This window comes from Pelodiscus sinensis, chromosome 9, assembly GCF_052426305.1.
Source record: "Pelodiscus sinensis isolate ZL-2025 chromosome 9, ASM5242630v1, whole genome shotgun sequence".
In the NCBI taxonomy this organism is placed as follows: Eukaryota; Metazoa; Chordata; order Testudines; family Trionychidae; genus Pelodiscus; species Pelodiscus sinensis.
In genome coordinates this window covers 36,274,734-36,297,994 of record NC_143060.1, presented here as the reverse complement: position 1 = coordinate 36,297,994, position 23,261 = coordinate 36,274,734, and the positions used below count along the sequence as shown (strand labels likewise).

Here is a 23,261-nt window from a genome sequence, read left to right as displayed (position 1 = left end):
GTTGTCTCTGCATAGAGAGACTTGGAGCGGGCTCCCCCTTGCCAGTTGATATAATAGACCGTGGTCACGTTATCGGTAAGGATTTGAATAGTGTGACCATGAATGGTGGATAGAAACCTTTTGCAGGCATTGAATACCCCCCTCAGCTCGAGGAAATTGATATGTTGGAGAGATTCCTGTGCGGTCCATTGACCTTGAACGTGACATCCCGCACAGTGGGCTCCTCAACCCAAAAGAGAGGCGTCTGTCATAATCTGTATCGTGGGTTGTAGACGATGGAATAGAATGCTGGTAAGCATGTTGGTGGAAGAAGCCTACCGTGTTAGGGAGTCTCGTACTATCGTAAGTACTGATGCTGATCTGTGAACATTGAGGTTGCCTGAGCAATAGATGGAAGCTACCCAGTGTTGGAGGCATCTGAGATGTACTCTTGCGTGTTGCACTACGTAAGTTGTGGCTGCCATATGTCCCGTGAGCTGCAAGCAGGTAAGTATGGGAACTTGGAGACTGATGGAAAGAGTGTGAACAAGGTTCTGGATTGTGTGAAATCTGGCTAGAGGAAGGTAAGCCCTAGCCGTTGTAGAATCTAACCGTGCCCCAATGAACTCGAGGGACTTTTGGGGAGTGAAAAACTACTTCAGGAGATTGATTACGAGCCCAAGAGTTTCGAACAGGGTTCCTGTAACATCGGTAGCACGCCCTGCATCGTTGAACAAAGGTGTCTTGATTAGGCAGTCGTCTAAGTACCTAAATATCATAATGCCGTGCTAGTGTAGATGGCCAGCCACCATCGATAAGAGTCTTTAAGAAAACCCTGGGTGCTGATGACAGGCTGAACAGAAGGACTCTGTATTGGAAGTGTTCCGTACCTATGAGGAATCTGAGGAAACGCCTGTGTGCCGGGTGTATCGTCACATGAAAGTAAGCATCCTGTAAGTCAAGGGACATAAACCGATCTCCTGTGTTGAATGCTGGGATGATAGACTCTAATGTCACCATCTTGAACCTGTGCTTCTGGAGGTACCGATTGAGTCATCGAAGGTCCAGAATAAGTCTTCATCCCCCAGATTTTTTCTCAGTGAGAAAGTATCGAGAATAAAATCCTTTGCCCTGAAATTGCTCTGGCACTCTCTCCATGGTGCCAATATGTACAAGACACAGGACTTCTTGCATTAGGAGGGCCTTGTGAGAGGTCCCTGAAGAGGGACAGGGGAGGGAGGGAGAGGTTGGGGGGAGAGAAAGGAAGGGAATCGTGTAACTGGATGTTACTAGCTCGCGGACCCAACGGTCGGTGGTGATGGTGAACCACCTGTGTTGGTACGGCCGTAATCAGTGGTGAAATAGCTTCTGCGACTCTGGATGGTATTTCAGAGGAGTGGTCTGTAGTCCCTCCACCAGTCCATCAAACTGGCTGTCGGTTGTTCTGTGGATTGGGCGCCCTGTCGTTTTTGTTGTCGTGGCTTTGGGCGCTGTTGTGGGTCATATGGTCTGTATCTTGGTGTGGCATAAGAGAAAGGCCTTTGTTTGTAATATGGTGCGTAATGTTTATGGCGGTAAGGTGGTGTGTACATGCCGAGGGTCCTCAGGGTCATCCTTGAATCTTTACCCTAGTGCAATACTTGGTCTGTCTTCTCGGCAAAAAGGCTTTGTCTGTCGAAGGGTAAGTCCTCGACTTTTGATTGTAGTTCTTTAGGAACAGATGCCATCTGGAGCCAGGAAAATCTGCGCATCACCACTGAAGTCGCTGTGGTCTGCGCCGCCATGTCAGCGTGTCCAGGGCTATCTGTAACACTGCCCTAGAAGCAGTGTAGCCCTCCTGTACTATTGATTTCAGTATCTGACGCTTATCAGGTAGGTGTTCTATGAGTGTCATCAATTTTGTATAATTATCAAAATTATGGTTGGACAGGAGGACTGTGTAATTTGCCATTGTCAAGGTTAATGTGGTGGATGAACAAACTTTCCTCCCAAACAAGTCTAAACACTTGCCCTCTTTGTCGGAAGAAGAGTTCTTATATTGGGGTGTTTTAGCTCTTTATTAGGCTGCATCCATGACTAAGGAATTAGGTTGCGGATGTGCAAACAAAAAATCCGTTTCCTTCGAGGGAACAAAATACTTTTTATCTGCCCTTTTATTCGTTGCTTGAGAGGAAGCCAGAGACTGCCGGATCTCGTCCGCGATCTCAAGGATGGCACCATTTTTTATTTTTGTGACAGCTGGAGGTTTTTCAGACGCCGGTGTTGCTTCTGTTGTACTTTGACAAGTTGCACTTCTTGTGTCTCTGCCACTTGTTTGAATAACTCGTGAAACTGTTGAATATCATCTGTTGGCAAAGAGTCACCTGAGAAGATTGCGTCGTCCGGGGAGGAGGAGGACTGATCTGTTGGGGACTCTGCCTGCAACTGGCTCCGCTCTGATGTTTGCATCCCCTCCGACTCAGGTTGGTGTGCTGTTGATGGCGGCTTTGGAAAGTGTTGGTAATCTAGTGCTGCTGTTCAAGCATTGTCATTTGTGATATTGAGGAGATCTAGCAAGAATGTTCCAGCGATTAATGATGTCGGCGATGGTTATAACCAGGGCTCACCAGGCGGTGGCTCTTCCGGGTTGTAATCTACTCGCCATGCGCGAGTAGATTACATTATTTGTCGAGCCCTAGTTATAACAATGTTCATGATGACCACCGTAGTAATACCTCCTTGGGGAATACTCAGGAGAGTACCTCCTCCCAATCGTGCGGTAATGCCTCGAGTAAGAGGAGTATGTGGGTGATCTGGGTGAATGAGATCTACCCAGTGAGCGTGTTGGAGACTGCAAACGTCCATGGTAGCTCTGTGGCGATGGTGAGTAGTGCAGGGAGAGGCGGTGAAGTTGCATAGCCGGGATGGTGCATGTCTCGTGCTCCAATCACACAGAGAATGGAGAAGCCAGAAACTGAGGCTCTGAGGAGAAACAAGCCAGTTCCAGGCTAGGAGAGGGGGCGATCAATATCCTAGACTTGTGTCTAGCTTTCTCTGCTGTCGGGGAGGGTTGTTGGCGGTATGGTGGCATGTCTTGTAGCGCTGCCCATGTTGCTACCGATGTTGGTGGTACCGCCGATGTGGCAGGTGACCCTGGTGCCGATGACGTATGCGGTGCCATCGGGCTGGGTGCCGAGCTACCCGTCGGTGATGGCAAGCTCGGTACCAGTCTCATATGCGGTGACGACTCCATCGGTGCTGCCTTAGGTGGTGCCGCTGTTGGCATTTGTTTTCTCAGCACCGACACCAGTGCTGAATCCTCCCTAGGCACCGTGGAGGTCACCAGTGCTGGTTCCCATGGAAGGGCTGGGCTCTGCACCGATGTGCTGTGGCTCGTCTTATGCCTCTCAGCATGATGACTAAAGGCCGTTCCCAATGTCCCCGGCTTATCACCCACACTTATCCGCCTGGATGATGAGTGGCGGGGTGGAGATGACTTTTTCTTTGCTGAGGTTGGGTCAGTATGGGATTTTGTCCGCTCTGGGGATCCCGGGGATCTGGAAGACTCTGTCTCAATAGGCTTCAGGGCCTTGTTGAAGAGTAGCATTTTTAATCAGATTTTGCAATCCCACCTAGCCTGTGCCGTTAACTTGGAGCAGTGCGGGTATTTCTGAGGGATGTGACCCTCGCCCAAACACTTGATGCAGCTCGCATGGCCATCCGATGCAGGCATCAGGTCATGGCATGCAGCACATTTTTTAAAACCAGGAGACCCCGGCATTTCTAACAACTAATCTAAATGGAACTAACAACAACTAGAAAAGAATTTTTTTTTAAAGAACGAAGAACTACAACTGTAACTCTGAACTACTGACTAAAACTATGACTAAATAACTAACTTTCTGACTAAATCTAGACTCTCCCCTCCTCAGGCTTGAGGAGAAGCAGTTTGTGCCACCTGAGACCATGGACGGTTAGGAGGAACTGGAGGAAGCTGGACCGCGCGCACACTCAAACGGCACAAAAGGCATGCGACGCCTGCCGTGCATGCGCGGTCTGGCCAAACTACGGCTGACGAATCTCCGACTTGTGGCGCCAGGACAAGCCCGACACCTACAGTGGAGCACCCACAGGGACAAAGTAGTAGTTGTGGAATGCTTGAAACATCTGGACAGGCTTATATGCAGTGCTTGAGAGAAGCCAGGTACCAGTGACACAGGGAGAGAAGTTCTGGAGGTCAAACTTAGGCTTCTAGGTAAGAGATTAAAGACCAGAACCTCCATGGTAGCGGTCCCTGAAATGTTTCCAGTTCCATGTGCGGGGACAGTTATATATGCAGTCTCAATGCATGGATGAGACTATGGGTCTATTACAGAAGAGGGTGGATGTAATTCTGTGGCCTGCAATGTGCATGAGGTCAGACTAAATGATCATGACGGTCCCTTCTGGCTGTAAAATCTATGAGTTTATGACTCTCCATACTGACTGCATACATGTCACCTCAAGGATGAAAAGACAAAGTTTCTAGACTCCATCAATGATTGCTTCACAGAGCAGCTGGTCCTGGAACCCTCAAAAGGAGAGTCTTAATGTGGGGCAAAAGATCTGGTCCAAGAAATGATTATAGCTGAACTGGTAACAATTACCATAATATAATTAAATTTAACATTCTTAATGTCCTGGGGATGGGTGGAGGAAATGAAAAAAAGCCCATCACAGTAGCATTTAACTTCAGAAAGGGGATGATCAAGATACTAAAGATGGACATTGATGAGAATCTAAATGAATTCTCATTTCTTTACCACAGAGAATGTGAGGGAGATTCTTTTTAGATGACGAGCCTGAGGAAGTGTCCCAAATTGAGGTGTCATCAGAGGAGCTTTTGGAACAAACTGATAAATCAAGCAGAAAAAGTCACCAGGACTAGATGGTTTTCTGAAGGAACTCAAATACATAATTGCAGAACTACTATATGTGGTATATAACCTATCACTTAAATAAATCTATCAGATGTTTGGAGGATAGCTAATGTGATGCCAATTTTCAATAAATGGTCCAGAGGCAATCGTGGCAATTACAGGCTAGTATGCCTAACTTTTGTACTAGGCAAACTGGTTGAAACTATAGAAAAGAATGATCTGTGGATGAACATGGTATGTTGGAGAAGCGTTAGTACAGTTTTTATAAAGAAATATCATACCTCATCATAATTCTTTGGTGGTGGTGGTAGTGAATGAAAAACAGTCTAGGGTATATCCAGTAGATACAATGTTCCTGGACTTTCAGAAAACCTTTTACAAGGTCCTCTCATGTATTAGTAAATGGTTAAAAAACAGGAAACAAAAGGTAGGAATAAGTGGTCAGTTTTCACAATGGAGAAAGATAAATAGTGATGCCACCAATGATCTGTACTAGGACCAGTGCTGTTCAGCATATTCATAAATGATCTGGGAAAAGGGGTAAACAATGAGGTGGCAAAGTTTGCAGACAATACTAAATTACTCAAGAATGTTAAGTCCAAAGAAGTCTACAATGAGTTAAAAAAGAATCTCATAAAACTAGAAAACAAAATGGGAGATGAAAAATCAGTGTTGATAAATGCAAAATAAAAGCATATTTTAATACATCATCCCAATTTTATGTACAAAATGATAGGGTCTAAAGTAGCTGTTATCACTAAAGAAAGATGTTGGAGTCATTGTGGATAGTTCCCTGAAAACATCCACTAAGTGCAGTGACAGTCAAATCTAGAGTATTAGGAACAATAGAAAAGGGATAGATAAGACAGAAAATATCATAATGCCACTACACTCAAACCTACAATACTGTGTGCAGTTCTGGTCACCTCTTCTCAAAAAAGATGTATTAGAAATGGAAAAGGTAAAGAGAAGGGGCAACAAAAATGATTAAGGGTATGGAACAGCTTCTACATGATGAGAGGTTCAAAAGACAGACTGTTCAACTTGGAAAAGATATGATTGAAGAGAATAAAATAGAAGTCTATAAAATCATGAATGGTGTGGAGAAAGTAAATAAGGAAGTGCTATTTACCCCTTCAGGTAACACAAATACCAGGGCTCATCTAATGCAATCAATAGCCAGGTTAAAACAAACAAAAGGAAATACTTCCCAGAATTTACAGTCAGCCTGTAGAACTCAGTGCCAAGGATGTTGTGAAGACCAAAACAATAAGACTACGTCTACACTGGCATGATTTTCCAGAAATGCTTTTAACGGAAAAGTTTTCCGTTAAAAGCATTTTCGGAAAAGCGCGTCTAGAGTGGCAGGATGCTTTTCCGCAAAAGCACTTTTTGCGGAAAAGCATCCGTGGCCAATCTAGACGCGGTTTTCTGCAAAAAAGCCCCGATTGCCTTTTTCATGATAAGGGCTTTTTTGCAGAAAACAGTACTATGCTGTCTACACTGGCCCTTTTGCGCAAAAGTCTTTCGGAAAAAGACTTTTGCCCAAATGGGAGCAGCATAGTTTTTCCGGAAAAGCACTCGTGATTTTACGTGAGATCATCAGTGCTTTTCCGGAAATTCAAGCGGCCAGTGTAGACAGCTGGCAAGTTTTTCCAGAAAAGCAGATGATTTTCCGGAAAAACTTGCCAGTCTAGACACAGCCTAAGGGTGCATCTACACAGCAGGGCATAATTTGAAATAAGCTACGCAAATTGAGCTACGTCAACTGCATAACTTATTTTTAAATAGCTTATTTCGAAATAGAGCCCTCTTCCTCCGACTTCCCTTACTCCTCATACAATGAGGGTTACAGGAGTTAGAGTAAGACGTCCTCCAGCTTGACAGTATTTTGAAATAACTGCTTGCTGTGTAGACACGGACTAAGTTATTTTGAAATAAGTTATTTTGAAATAATGCTAGATATTTTGAAATAATGTTGCTGTGTAGATGTACCGTTACTGTGGTAAAAAAATCCAACTAGGTAACTTCCTGGAGGATAGGTCCATGAATGGCTATTGGCCAAGATGGTCAGGCCTACAACCCAATGCTCTGGGTGTCCCTAAACCTGAGACAGCTAGGACTGAACGATAGAGGATGGCATTGGTTGCTGTCAGAAGACAGGACATTGAGTTAGATGGACCATTGGTCTGATCCCTCATGGCCATTTTCATGTTCTCTCTTTAGTCTCTATATATTTATATAAAGCATTATGTACACACCACCTATTGAGACAATACATAACAGTTTTAAAGTTATCTGGAGGTCATCATGTAAGCTTTTCAGGAGAAGGAATGCAGCTTATCCATGTTTGTAAAGCTGTGTAATTGAATTAATAAAGCTATATTTAATAAATATAAAAATAGTAAATGAAATCTTTAAATCTGTAGAGCTTGTGCAATATAGAAAGAATATTTGTAAATACTATACCTAGAGAAAAGAGCTAAAGATTTATTTTTGTTTATATGGCTCTTTTGGCTTGATAGATGTGATCTACTCTGAGAAAAATGGGTTAAATATTCACTATTCACATATTACATACTATTTATATGTATAAAGCATACAATATAACAACAGATTTTGGGTTCTACAAAGCATCCTTATTTAGCTGTATAGAAATCCTGATAAAAGGCAAGATGCTGAAAATGGCACCCCGGGGATATAATATTTTTTCAGTGATGACTCTGCACATTAATATACACCAACATATTCATACACTTTCCCTATAAACTTGTGCCCCGCAGAACACAGAAATGCTGTGAAGGAGAAAAAAATAGTACCTTCTTTTTAATTTTGTGTATTTCCTATCTTAATATATTAATCTACAAAGGTTAGGTCTTTTTAAGAATTTAGTACTACCTGAAATTCTCAAGATGAAAGTTATTTGATCTCTGTGATCCTAAACAAATCTCATGTAAGAATTGAGATGCTTCTAGGAAAATACCATCATTTTGATTATAGAACAAAAACATACACTGAATGTTTTCCATAACTTAAGAGTTAAAATCAAGTCTATCAGGGCTGAATTAATGCTATATAAACTCGAAAAACCCAAAACAAAATAACTTTCCATCTATTAAGATGGAGAGTTGAATGATACCCACTTTATGAACACAGGTCTAAGTACTACTTTACTCTGCAGCCTTAGTGCAGAAGAACATCATTTGCCAAACACTCTAAAAAATTATGCCTCTTATTTCTGAAAGCAACCCTCTTCACGCCAAGCAATATAATAAAGAATGAAATCAGGAGTCTTTTTTCAGAAAATAGCAAATAGTAACACCCTTACATCATGCTTGTAAAGACTAATATAAACCCATATTTCAACCAACATGTTATTAAGAGACAAAAAATTAATTCCTATAATCATGTACAATTTTTCATTAGAGTCAGTTTTAATGTCTTCATTAAGACATTTAAGATGTTTTACCTTTTACTTTGAATCAAAGGTGATCTCATTAAAAAATTTTTTTAACGAGTCTTACTTTTTTCCCCCTTTATAAAACTGCATTATCACAAAGCAAATATAGCCAAGGCCCTGAAGCCATTTTCACTTCCACACCCTCAAAATATCATTCCACATATTTGAAAACAATGAAACATTCAGAGCACGAACTCATTTTGTTTAAAAGCTGAAATACTGCATCTTAAAATGTTAAGAGACCACTAGGAAGCTCCTGGGGGGGGGGGGGGAGCTCTCTGCAGTAACACTTACGGTATCACAATACCTATCAATTATGAAGTCAAGCCATCTCCATTAATTCACAGTCCACATGAGATGGATACTATGCAAAAGATATATAAGCTTTATACATTAATATGAACTGATTAAAGAAACTGAACTCATAGAATCTGTAATCAGATTTGTGCAGATTTCAATTTTGTATAATGCTTATCTGCTTAAAAATGGAGATAGCTAAGGGGTCTCTAAACCTATTGCAATATTTGTAATAATTTAGAACAGTTGCAAACAAAATATAAATAAATAAAAGCCAGGAAAAATAGTTACAGAAAATAGTTAAATAATTTCCAAGCATGGAACTGGCTCAACATAGTATCTTTGCTTCCATTTAAAAATACTACTTTAAAAGCAAGAACATCACAGTTTTAAGCATGCTGTAATTTGTTACCAGCTCCCAATGCTACCAATATTATCTTATTATTAAATATATTATTATTATGCAGTGATAACAGTTCTTGATTGCTTACATACCTGCTTGTATTTTCTCTTGGTGATCTGGTCTCATCAGCTTCCAGCTTTCTGTATGACGAACAGCATAAAAAGACTGAACCAGGAAGATCCACAGCTTATCACGCAGAGCCTGGATCTTGCACGTAAAACCCTGTGTTCAAGTAACAAATCAGCAGCTGGCGAGAGGCACATTGTCATAGCAACCAGTCATTATTCCTGTCAGAATCTACTTACTCCCTAAGCTAGATCAATGATGTCATCATTTATATTTTACAATAACCTAGTAGATGTAGATGCTGCTTATGAGGGCTGCTTGTCCCTCCACCATAATTTTATTGAGTTTTAAAATAAGCCACTCCCATATAAGCTAATGTATCACAAGCCACCACAGTCTCTCTCTCTTTTTTAAAATTAATCCTTTCAGAGCTTTTTACTATCAACTCTGTCACTACAAGGTCAAATTCTCTGGGGACAAAAATGTATCTGATTAAATTTTCACACACTAAATCTGTAATAGCACTTGATTGCAGTAGTTTAAAGAGAGATTGCATTTTTTTGCATGTAATATTATAAATTTTAATCAGTGTCTTCTATCATTCACATGTCACTCATGACACATTACAGTCAATTTTCATTTAAAATGTATTATTTAGATTGTGGTGCATCTACCGCATGATAGATTGGCACTTTCCAAAACATAAGATATAGACCGTGCTCCAAAGAAAGCAAATACTACCGTTGTATTCAAGTGTTTTTAAAAAGTAAATTAATTAAAAATAAACTCTGTCCCCCAGAAATAATTTAAACATTTAATTTTTAAATACTCTTTCTTGGTCATATATTTTACAATGGTAGTACACATTAGTAGTGCTTTCTCACACAGATTATTATTAGACAGTGCTGCTAGCCTGTAAAACATTAGTGTTGCCACAGATAATGCCAAGTAATTCTTTTTATTTAAAAAAATGTTGCTATACATAAATGCCTGTAGGTCCTGTGTTTTCAAAAGGATTTTAAGCCCGTGTGAGGGACTGCATGCATGTGTCCAACTGCAATTTGAGGTGACAGAACCCAAATTGCCTAATTTGATTTGAACTCCTACACGTGTACACTAACAAAAAGCTACCATTTTTAAAAGTATAAGTACTGTGACCTATTCTTTTCCTATTAATACAGCAAAACCTACCATTTCCTTCACATTTGTGGAGCTCAACAAAGTATCCACAGCTATAATAAGAAAGCAACTGTTTTCAATGTTAATGTTTTTCTCGATTGCTTTTAAAACTTGTTCTAGAAGATCAGGTTTGCTGCTCATTGCCTGTGCCTGTGGAAACAATGAAACGGGAGTCATTTTTAATAAATACGTATTTCCAATTAAAAAACATCATTCAACAGAAAGTAATCAATCTGACTTTGGTATCCTCTCCTAAATTGTATCCTATTTATTCATTCCACCTTTCTCTCCACACACAAAAAGACGCTACAATTTTTTTTTTAAGATCTTATTTTGTGGTTAAACAAAAGCTTAGGAAAAAAACAGCTGTTACCGAATTTACAGCTGAATACAAATCTGAAGAAAAAAAGGACAGTTTGGTATATATATTTTTAATTGTTGATTCAACAGAGCACCTTGCCAAATCTTTGTTTTATTAGGGAAATGCAGTGCGGGGTAAAACTACAAAAGTACTTACCAGGAAATGCTGCATGGAACTCTTTTCAATTAATACCCGAGCCCTTAGGAGCACTGCACAGTTACAACACATGCTGCTACCTTGGGCTTTGGTCCTGTGCATACTTTATGGTGCATTTATTCAAGTGTTTAAATGTTACACACAAGAGTAGCCCCCTTGAATTCATAGAACTATTCACACTTGCCCAACTTAAATACATACCTGCACACTGAAGCAGGGCTTTAATTTCTTCAAATTAATTGTCAACTTATATAAAAATTTAAAATAGGGTAACATATTTGTAAAGTGGCATTGAAATAGTTCTGAGTTAGTTAAGAGACTATATTGTTATTGTTTTGAAAAAAAAAACAGAAAATAACTCATGAGCATTTTACCTGCAAGAAAGTATGAAAACTTTCACACTCTATTATACAAGGGAAGTTTGTCACAATAAATTCTATGCATTCTTCTTGAAGCCTAGTTGCCAAAGCCAGAGCCGTTTCAGACCATTTCACTTGAGGAAGACTACTGAGCAGTTGGTCACTTTCCATCAAAAGAAAAGCTGCATTCTTGTGGTTCTTAAAATAAAAGCAATTAATAGATATTAGAATAATTATGCAATAGAGTAATTATCCAAGAAAATGCTGGTTCTCTAATAGCTCCTTTCCATTATTGAACACTTACACTGTATCCTACTAAATAAGCTATTCAATTCACTTACCTTAATTGTATTTGGATTTTAATATTTGCATATTCCACTAGCTTTTAAAAAAAACTTTTGGGTTAATAAGTCTGGTGTGCTTAATTATTTTTATTGTTCTCTGTTGATGAGATTTTATTATGGTTTCCTCTTTTTGTCATTATATTTTGCTGCCTACAGAGAAGGCAGATTCACATTCACAAACAAATGCTAAATACTAAACTAGTAAGAAGAATCTCAGAGAAAAGTTAAATGGAAAGGATAATATTAAGTCATAGGAGAGTGTAATAGCCATATGGACTTAAGGGGCAGAAAGAGCTCTAGTGTCTGGGGAACATTTTAGGACTCTCTCCTCCTACCCCCCACCGAATGAAGCAACTTTTGCCTTCTCAAAATTTTATCCTCGCTTAGCCACCACATCTCCAAGTTTTCCATAGGAAGGAGTGATCCAATCCAGATGGCATCAAACTAATTAAACATAATTACTTTCCTAATATTCCCTCCCTTTTAATTCACCTATACTGTGACTGATGCTTCACTGCTAATCTAAGCATTTACACAGGCCTCATCAACAATGCCCATCTCACCATCTGCTAACATCTTAAAAGTGATTTACAATTTATCACTATCCACCAAAGTAAAATGGATCAAAAGATCTATTAAATGTGACTTGCTAGGTCAACTGATAAATTATATAATATGCCCAGAAAGTTTTATTATTTTCCCTTATTATCTTGGTTTAAAAATGCTGCCAACGTAAACAGTGTTTTCTGCAAGTAAGGTCCTTTGTATTCTTCCTAATAGAAACAAAATGTTGTCGTAAACCTGTAAAGTAATCAAAATTTCTAGTTCTCTTCATAAATTTTCTAACTGTTATGGAATAAGTGAGAATCATGAGAAAGTAAAGATTAATTAGTGAAAAAACAATGTAAGAAAGATACTGATGGTTTCAGAAGCTTAAATTTAGTTAATCTTGGTTAGAATGATATAGAAAAGCAGTAAGTGCAACTAAATACATGACAGAAAAGTGCTACAGGTTCAAATTCACACTTACCAAGAAACTTCGAGTACCTTCAGTTCAGAGAATGAAAAACAGCAAGATTTTCTCTCTGTACTCCAGCTAGGATATAGTTCCAGCAAGTCCTTGCTCAATTGTTTTTACATTTGTTATGAGCAAAATCTATTTTTTGTATGTGTATATAAAAGTAAATTCACTTAGGGTACAATCCCGCTCCACTGGCTCAATTAGAAGCGTCTTTAATGGTGGCAAATGAAGTTCTTACTCACAAAATGAGGATCACCTACTTTTTTCTTCCAAGATACTGAGGGCCCTCAATGATAATTAATTACTTCCAGTAAATTATGAAATACCTTCTGGACCTATCTGCACCCTATTCCTTTAGACAATCTTTCTCTAGGGTAAGAGAGATCTGTAAATGACTATAGTTTTGTTCTAGGAGGAAGTTCCTCTTTTCTAAAAAAAATGGTTGTATTCTAATACCAGGATAATCACCTTATTGTGGTTTTAAATGGCATTCATGCTTAGCAGTTTATAACTTCTTGTATCAGTCTGTAGCTTTCCATCAAAAAGTCTTTCCACTCACTGCAAGTCTACTTCTTGCATGCTCCTCTCAAGATTTATTATACAGGAGCAAGAGAAACAGCTCAGTAAACTGGAAAACTTGTTGCTTCTATACTGCCTTTAATACTGTTCAATGAAAGCTCACAAAAATTCTCCTTAAGCTCACACCTGTACAATTTGAAAATTGTGCATATCAGAAGAAAGCATTCCATTGTGATATTTTTAATTGGCTTTTAAACTAAAAATGTCCACTATTGGCAGATGAAAGAATCAAACTTAGATTTATTGACTGGCTTTATTGATTGTTAAAGAGTATTATGCACAGTATAAAAAAGTTTTTTGTAAAATATAATAGTTAAAGTAAAATAAATATCTGTAAATATTCAACTGTTTTGGCAAATAGCTTTAACATTTTTGCAGTTTTTAAAATATGCAAAACCCCATAAGCCACTAGGGAATTTTCAGTCTCAGGCATGTTGATTTATTTTTCAACTCCATGATTGTGAAACCTTACTAGGCTTCATCCAAGAGGCACAGCCCAGAACTTTCAGCCCTGGAGGAACAGGATTGGGGCAAAATAGCTTTATGCTGTTTTTGTGTCCTCTCAATCCTGGCTGCTTCGTGGGCTGACAAGGACCTCACAGGCTTGTCAGCTGTCCAGGATCACCTTCTGGGCCTTAGCACTGCCTGGAATCTCTGTAGCACTTCATGCTGCAACTCCACCCCTCCCACCTTGTCCCCAGCACAAACCTAAATCAGGACTTATGTGGGGGTCATCAGAGGATAGCCCTAAGGCTGAATATGTTGCTTACACTGAAGAAATATCCAATCAGCCTTTCAGAGCCTCTTTAATACTGTTTCAGCCTCTTTAGCTGGCATGAAGAAGCTAGAGTGGGAATGAGAAACTCATCCTAGGTATCATTTAACTTTGACAGAAAGATTGCTTTCAGAGTGAAAATGATCTGTTTTTCTTTGTACTGTGATACAGTTCTAGATCAAATTTTCAGCTGGCATAACTGATCTGAATTTGAAGCACTAAGTCAGTCCAGATATTCATTCCACAAATACCAGAGGAGGAAACCTGCAAATTGGAACAGTTCCAATTTGGAACTGAATGTAAACAGACAACACTAACAACTACTGGCAAGGTCTGAAGATGGATACATTCAGAGATCATATTAATGTAGACTATTTATTAAATGGAAGACGAAATAGCTTAATTAAGTTGTTAGGCCCACCAAAAGTTACAGACACTAACAATTTTGACTGATTAGTTGCCTATTGGTAAGGCTATGATTTAGTCATTGATATTTTTAATAAACGTCATGTACAGGCAGTCCCCGACTTACGTCGGATCCGCACTTACGAACGGGGCTTTCTCGCCCCGGAAGTCGGGGCGAGAAAGCCCCGTTCGTAAGCTGCTCCGGTGCCCCTGGTCTGCTGGGGACCGTCCCCAGCAGACCACAGGCACCCAGATTGAAGCGGCAGCAGCGGCGGTTCCCCGCGCCTCTGAGGCTTTGCTCTGGCAAAGCCTCAGAGGCGCGGGACCCCCCCGCGGCTGCGGCTTCAGTCCGGGAACCTGTGGTCTGCTGGGGACGGTCCCCAGCAGACCACAGGCACCCAGATTGAAGCGGCAGCAGCGGCGGTTCCCCGCGCCTCTGAGGCTTTGCTCTGGCAAAGCCTCAGAGGCGCGGGACCCCCCCGCGGCTGCGGCTTCAGTCCGGGAACCTGTGGTCTGCTGGGGACCGTCCCCAGCAGACCACAGGCTCCCGGACTGAAGCCGCAGCCGCGGCGGGGTCCCTCCCTCTGAGGGTTTGCCAGAGCAAAGCCTCAGAGGCTCTGCTCCCCGTGTCCCTGGTCTGCTGGGGGGGGGGGCGCAGCTAGTGTGCTCCCCCCCCCAGCAGACCAGGCTTTTGTTTTGGACACTGGGGCAGAGCAGCTGGGGCGCTGCCGATTGGTCCTGCAGCGCCCGCTCTGGGCACTACTGGACCAACCCGGCAGCACCCAAGCAGCTCTGCCCCAGGTCCTGATTCAGCCGCTGCTGGTCAGTTTCAGCAGCGGCTGAATCGGGACGCCTGGGGCAGAGCAGATGGGGTGCTGCTAGGTTGGTCCAGTAGCACCCAGGAGCGGCGCTACTGGAGCAACCCAGCAGCACCCCAGCTGCTCTGCCCCAGGCGTCCCCAAGTCAGCTTCTGCTGAAACTGACCAGCGCTGACTACAGGAAGCCCCAGGCAGAGTTGCTCTGCCCCGGGCTTCCTGGAATCAGCTGCTGATCAGTTTCAGCAGCAGCTGACTTGGGGACGCCTGGGGTTCTTAAGTTGATTCTGTATGTAAGTCAGAACTGGCGGTCAGTTTCAGCAGTGTCTGAATCTGGACGCCAGTTCCGACTTACATACAGATTCAACTTAAGAACAAACTTACAGTCCCTATCTTGTACGTAACCCGGGGACTGCCTGTACAGATAATGGGCAGTACACAAAAATTCATGGCCCCGTGGCCTGCCCATGACTTTTATTATAAATATCCCTGACTAAATCTTAATTGGTATGCACTGGGGGGAGCTGCTGCTCAGAGGGAGCTTTGCCAGCAGTGCTAGCTACCAACTAGATAGCCACCCACAGGACCAGTGCTCAGGTGATCCTCAGGGCCACTGCCATGGGCTATCTGAACTGGTGCCACTGGCCTTGGGACAAGTCCAGTAGCAGCTGATGCAGTTGGCTGACAGGCCACTCCAGCAGCAATCAATGTGACTGTCCCCAGGGCTGCCTGAGGTCAACCACACCAGCCACTGCAAGTCATGGAAATTGTGGAACATCATGGAATCCCAGACTTCTCCGACCTCTGAGAGAGACAGGGAACCCTACCTATAAGTAGAAGGCTAGTGACCACACACTGATAGCCAAACACTTTCACTTAAAGTGTGAAAAAAACAATCACCACCCTATTTATGCATAAGTTTCCAAATTAAAATTTGTGGTAAAATCCTCCTGAATCCATTAAGTCAGTGGTACAACTCCTATTTACTTCAATCAAGCCAGTGTTTCACTATTGGTATAAGAATAAACAGGGCAATTACTACAATTGCTCCTTCTCTCTATCTGAATATATAACACTGTACTATTCTGTCAGAATATTGAATTTGATAAACACCTCTGAAATAGCTATATTTTGGAGTGGTTTAAGATTTGCATTTTCATGTGTTCCATGAAACATCAGCATGACTGTATTTGTATGTCAATGTTTGATTTTATGTTTTTATTTACATAATGATTTTTATTTAGTATGATTAACATACAATACAATATGGCACGTTTAATGTTTAGTTCCTAAATAAGCACAATTTCAAAGTAGTATATATACTCACTGTGTACATACTTACCAAAGACTGAATCATCATAGCAAGACAGTTATTCTGAAGCTCAGTGGGTAAACTGGCAAAGCTCCTCTCTGACCAACATTTCACAAAATGTTTTCCTATCCATCTGTGAAAATAAGAGCTTTACTTAACTAAATAAAGAGCACGGAGGAAATTTTATAAAACTATTGTTATAATATTTTCACCTCTGCTAACATAAATGGAAAAACCTAGATTTAAATATGAAATATATGTTCCTCCCAAAGTTATGTTCAGTGAAAAACATTAATTTAAGGAATGGACAGTGAAAATGTAGAGCAATAGTGCATTTAATTTCACTTACTTCATGCAAGAAGCATAAAGGTTCTCAACTTCCACTGAATGAGCAATAGCCAAGCATTCTAGCACATGTTGCTGCCTTCCAGGAATAGGCTAAAATTGTGACAAAATAAATCACACTTATTGTACATTCTTACTTATAGAAACCATGCAGATACACAAGTCTTCAGTTTAATTTGAAATATTGTCAGTGATAGAATATTTACATTTGTGGAAATTTATGCTCAATGGGCCTATTCCTGTTTCCACTGAAATAGCGGTAGCAGTGCAGGGTTGGACCTAATTTAAGGACACAATACTAGAACTGGAAGGGATCTCAAGAGATCATCAAATCCAGTCCCCTACTCTCACAGCAGAACCAAGCACCATCTAGACCATCCGTCACAGATGTTTCACTAACCTACTCTTAAAAACCTCAAATGATGGAGGATTCCACAACCTTCTTAAGCAATTTATTCCAGTACTTAACCATCCTGACAGGATGTTTTTCCTAATGTCTGACCTAAACCTCCCTTGCTGCAATATAAATCTATGGCTTCTTGTCCTATATTATCAGAGGTCAAGGAGAATAATTTTTCACCCTCCTCCTGGTAACAACCTTTTAGATACTTGAAAACTGTTACCATGTTCCCTTTCAGGTCTGGTCTACATTAGGATTTTAGGACAAATTTACCCGCATAAGGTCAATTTTCTAACCAATGAGTACTTACTACTAAATCCATTCCATCAACTTTAAGGGCTGCTAAAGTCAGTTTAAGTACTCCTGCTTTTCACGAAGAGTAATGATAAATTTGACCTTGCATGGTCGACTTTATGGTACTGTAGACATCAACAGGCAAAAGTCAACATTCTTGGCCTCTGGGAGGCACCCCACAATGCCCCGATGTGACTGCTTTGGCCATGACTTGCATCTCTACTGCTCTCCAGGTAAACAGAAAAAGCACTGGAAACTTTGAAGTATGGTGAGCACACTTCAGAGCAGGCAGCACACCTGGGCATGAGTTCCGTGAGCAATATGAGCTCCAGTTCCCATGGGTGCAGACAAGCACCAACATGGAGTGTGCAGGAGAACTTGGACCTCACTGGCGTGTGGGAGAGGATTCCGTTCACACACTGCTCTGAATCAGCAATGAAATGCAGATATCTATAGGTTGATTGCAAAGTCCATTGTGGAGAAAGGATACGCCAAGGATATCCAGCAGTGCCATGCGAAAATAAAGGAGCCAAGCCAGCCCTACCAAAAGACAAAGGAGGCAAATGGATGGTCTGGAGCTTTGCCACAAACATGTCACTTCTGCAAGCAACTGCATTCGATCCTGGGGGGACCCAACCAGTTTCCCAAGCCAGATCATAGACTCCTCCCAAGACATGCAGGGCAGCTACATGGAGCGTAGTGGTGGTGGAGCAGGAAGAGAAGAATGGTCAACAGGCGAATGGGGCAACTGATGTGACAGAGAGCCAAGAACTTTTTATAACCCTGGAGACAGTCTCTTTCTCCCAGGACATCTCACAATCGGGCACTGATCCCAGGGAGAGCACTTCTAGTGAGTTCACATTCTTTATCTTGCTACAACTGGGATAAGGCAGTTAGGTGTGATGTGTGGTGTACTCTATGCCTATACAGCGAAGGGGGCCCGGAAAAGACTGTTAACGTGTCTGGAGATGGAGTGGGAATCCTCCCTGCACATCTCCATAAACCGGTCAGACAGGAACTCTTTAATCCTTCTCACAAGGTTTCTGGGGAGGCCTGCCTTATTCCACCCTGCATGGTGGGACACCTTCCCACACCAAGGCACCAGAATGTAGCCTGGCATCATTGCAGCACAAGGACCAGGTTTTTGGCTACATTCAGTCAGCATCAGCTCCCCATCTCTGTGTGAGAGATTTGGAAAAGACAGATATCTCACATGACAACCTGGATGAAGAAGGGGAAGCTATTAGTTGCTGCCTCTTCTGCTAACCTCTCTTTGTCCATCCCCAGTGAAGCATGGCTTCAGTCCCTGCCCCGCTTTCTGTCCTCCCACCCACAAGCTCCTGTGGGAAGGGGGAAAGTAGCATTTTCCTGGCAAGTGGAGTATGCCAGACACAGAGGAGTGCTGCATAAGCCGCCATCCTGTCTCCCTGGCACAACCACCCAGACCCTGCCCACCCTACCATCAGCAGAATCATGCCCTGGAAGGTCCCTTACTATGCCTGCTATGAAACAGAGCCTTGAAAACTCTGTTGTGTATCTGCTATATAGTGGCTGCTTTAAAGCATAACTGTGGACTTGCACAGAACACATCCCTATTGTCTTCAGAGAGACCTTCACTGCAAGTTAACAGATTAAGTTTTAAGCTCCACAATATATTTCCTATATAACGTGTGCTCTTGTAACAGTGGTAAGCCAGCTTCACACTCCTTCGGCTCCATCAGGTGTCCACCTTGCACAAATCCAAAGGTGTAAACAGACAGGGGAAGACATGTTCAAGGAGCAAATCCTGCCCCTGTATAAAACTATGGTACGCCCACATCTTGAATACTGTGTACAGATGTGGTCTCCTCACCTCAAAAAAGATATTTTGGCCTTGGAAAGAGTTCAGAAAAGGGCAACTAAAATTATTAGGGGTTTGGAGCGGGTCCCATATGAGGAGAGGTTAAAGCGACTGGGACTATTCAGTTTAGAAAAGAGGAGACTGAGGGGGGATATGATAGAGGTATATAAAATCATGAGTGGTGTGGAGAGGGCCGATAAAGAAAAGTTATTTATTAGTTCCCTAAATAGACGAACTAGAGGACACCAAATGAAATTAATGGGTAGCAGGTTTAAAACGAATAAAAGAAAGTTCTTCTTCACACAGCATGTAGTCAACCTGTGGAACTCCTTGCCAGAGGAGGTTGTGAAGGCTAGGACTATAATAGAGTTTAAAGAGAAACTAGGTAATTTCATGGAGGCTAGGTCCATAAAAGGCTATTAGCCAGGGGATAAAATGGTGTCCTTGGCCTCTGTTTTTCAGAGGCTGGAGAGAGATGGCAGGAGACAAATCACTCAATCATTGTCTTCGGTCCACCCTCTCTGGGGCACCTGGTGCTGGTCACTGTCAGTCGACAGAATACTGGGCTAGAAGGACCTTTGGTCTGACCCAGTACGGCCGTTCTTATGTTCTTATGTAAATGCAATCCACTCATTTGGACAGGGAGCGCGTAACCAAGTGGAAAATACAATACTGGAGGAGATGCAGGCAGAGCGTCAGGAAAGGCAAGCATGCAGGGAACTGCAAGTAAAGAACCACAAGACTGTCTTCTTGTCCTTAACAGGTGTGATGGACTGCATGGCAGCTTTCCAAAATGCGTAACTGGACTGGCTTCTCTCGCCCACAATGTGGACCAACTGCCTCCTTCCCCAGTGACCTTAGGACATGGTGGGGGGAATTCAAGGACAGCCTAACACTCAACCTGCAGGGAAGTGCTGTGAAGAAAAAAGGCTGTCCTTGCATTTCTGATCCTCCTCCCCCAAAGGATCCCACCATGGGCTCCTTTTCTGTCCCTGCTGTGTTCCCTAAATAAAAACACATTATTTCTGAACAACAGTCTCTTTATTGCTTGTATTGCAGAAATGTGGGGGAGGGGGGAGAAATTACAGTCACACAATGCAGGGACACACTGAGAGCAACTTGCATAACTCTAAAAACTGACCATTCAAAAAACTTTCTTTCAAAAGCCTTTCTGAATTGCACTACCCCACGCTGTGCTCTCCTTATTACCCTGGCGTCTGGCTGCTCAAAATCTCTTGCTAGGAGCTCTGCCTCAGTCTGTCCCTCCCGCACCCTGACAGATAATTTCCCATTGGCTGCTACCATAAAAGTAACGCTGCATTTGCTGAGGTTTGATTTAGTCAGAAGACTCCTAAACTTTCCTTTTAAATGTCCAAAAACACATTTCACCACCTATAGTTGAACTGCTCTTTACTGTGGTCCAAAGTGGCCACGTATGGCTTCATGAGCCATGGGATCAAGGGGTAGGCTAGGTCGCCAAGGATCACTATTGGTATTTCCACCTCTCCAATTCTAATTTTCTGGTCTGTAAAGAAAGTTCCAGTTTGCATCAGCAACTCTGTAGCAGAACAGTATTGATTGTTTTGGCTACCTGGATCACAGCAGCCTCCACTGTAGATTTCCCCACTCTAAATTGATTCCCAACTGACTGGTAGTTGTCTGGCATTGCAATCTTCCCCAGGGAAATTGCCACACGCTTCTCCACTGTCAGAGCGGGTCTTGTTAGGATGTTCCTACACTTCAGAGTGGGGGGAAAGTCATTCGCAAAGTTCCATAAAAGCGGCCCTGTGCATATGGAAGTTTTGCAGCTACTGCTAATCGTCCCATAGTTGCATCACTACATGGTCCCACCAGTCTGTGCTTGTCTGATGGCACCAGAACGGTCGTTCCACTGTATCTATAGGATCGAATGCCGGCATCATTTCCAATTCGCTCAGTTCAAGGGCTTACACGAACAGCATGTCCATAGTCTCCCAAGATTTGTCCTCTTGCTGATATACCATGCATATGCTCTCAACGTACTCCTCCATTAGGCATGCCGAGGTGAACATCATCACCACAATGCTTTGATGCATAATAGGATTGACCAAGGGGTTCATGTTTGCACTGCCATGGTGACTGCATAGGTACCTGGGCCAAAAAGGGTGCAAAAAGTCTGTTTCCTGTTGATCTTAAGCCAGGGGGAAGGAGTAGACGAGCGCATTATGAGACGCAGACAACATGAACCCGGAACCACCTGCTGCACAGTTTTGGTCTCAGCATGCAGTGGGAGCATAACCCAGAATGCAAAGTAGTGCAGGCTCTGTGAGATAGCTACCCACAGTGCATCGCTCTCAAAGTCCTAGTGGGGATACACTACTTCAAACTATGTTGAATTCTTGTGCACAGTGGGGACATGGACCTTCAACTTTACAAAATCATGTGGCAAGAACTTCACCTTAATAAATCTGACTTTCTCTCATAGTGAAGACATGGCCTCAGTCTTCTCTTTTCCCAACAACACAAAACCAATTCTTTTAATCTTCCCTTGTAGGTCATGTTTTCTCAACCTTTAATCACTTCTGTTGTTCCTCTCTCAACCTTCTCCAATTTGTCCACATCTTTCCCAAAATGTGGCACCTAAAACTAGACCCAATGCTCTAGTAGAGGCCTAATCAGTACAGAGTACAGCAGAAGTGTCTTTCTTACAACACTCCTGCTTACAAAACTCCCAGAATGTTTGCTTTTGTTGCAACAGTGTCACACTGTTGACTCATATTTAGCTTCTGGTCTCTGATACCCCTAGATCTGTTTCTGCTGTACTCCTTCCTAGACCGTCGTCTCCCATTTTGAAAGTGTGAAACTGATTGTTCCTTCCTAAGTGGAGTACTTTGCGTTTGTCCTCATTGAATTTCATCCTATTTACGTCAGACCATTTCTCCAGTTTGTCCAGACATTTTTATTTATAATCCTAATCTCCAAAGAATTTGCAACCCCTCCCTGCTTTGGTATCATTTGCAAACTTTATATAACTTGACATTAACTTAATATGTTCATCTCAAAACTCTTGAATTTTCAACTTTCAAAAGCTGACCAGAAATACTTGAAAAATATATGTCCATGAAATGTATTATACAAGTATACAACACATCTGTATACAATCCTCAACAACAATGGTCTCCAACCTTTATAAGCACAAGATCATTTTTTGAATTTAAATGCAATCCAAGAGCAACCTCAAATCCAAATACCCTTGCCCCATCTCCTTTGTGCACCTTCTCCCTCCCTCCCCCCATCCTCCCTCACTTTCACCAGGCTGGGGCAGAGGATTGGGGTGCAGACTCTGGCCTTAGCCTAAAGGATTTGGAGTGTGAGAAGGGCTCTGAGTTGAGCCTGGGGCAGGCAATTGGGGTACTAGAGGAGGTTCTAACTGCAGGCTCCAGAAGGGCGTTTGGATGCAGGGTTGCTCAGGCCTAGGGCAGGGGCTTGAGGTGCAGGAGGAGGTTCATGACTTGCGTAGGGGTTTGGGATATGGGCTCCAGATGCATCCTGCTTACCTCAGGTGGCTCCTGGGTGGTGGAGCAGTGGGGCTAAGGCACCACTCTCAAAAGCAGCAAATAAATCTCTACTCCTGTTGTGCCCCCTCTCTGCTCTGTAGAGCTAGGATACAGGGTGGGAGAAGGGGGCACCTTGACATCAGCACCCTCCTCTCCTTCCCCTGCACAGCAAACAGGAGGCTCCCGGGTAAACAGATCTAAAGCAAAGGGCAGGAAATGCGCAACAGTAGGAGTGAAGGGGCAGCTTAAGTGCCAGCACTTGATAGTGGCCAAACCAGTCAGGATCACCTGTCAGAGGCTCCAAGATCCCGATCTATTCGTTGGTGACCACTGTCCAACAACATAAAGCTACATGTCAATGAGAAACATTCTAAGGAATTTAGTATATGTTTAACTGATAACAGTGGAATACTACATTTTTTCTGCTACAGTTTACA

The 23,261-nt window shown here is 42.3% G+C and overlaps 1 protein-coding gene across 2 annotated transcripts in view; it reads right to left on the bottom strand.

Moving 5' to 3' along the window:
* The window catches only part of LOC102445788 (BTB/POZ domain-containing protein 8), a 104,988-nt gene that overhangs the window by 40,080 nt on the left and 41,647 nt on the right, over positions 1–23,261 (bottom strand). For both annotated transcript variants that reach the window (XM_089780534.1, XM_075936526.2), the window contains exons 8-12: positions 16,759–16,847; positions 16,440–16,542; positions 11,174–11,356; positions 10,295–10,432; positions 9,130–9,259 (exon numbers count right to left, since the gene is read on the bottom strand). In XM_089780534.1, the coding sequence (XP_089636660.1) occupies positions 9,130–9,259; positions 10,295–10,432; positions 11,174–11,356; positions 16,440–16,542; positions 16,759–16,847 (643 nt within the window). The remainder of the gene's footprint in view (positions 1–9,129; positions 9,260–10,294; positions 10,433–11,173; positions 11,357–16,439; positions 16,543–16,758; positions 16,848–23,261) is intronic.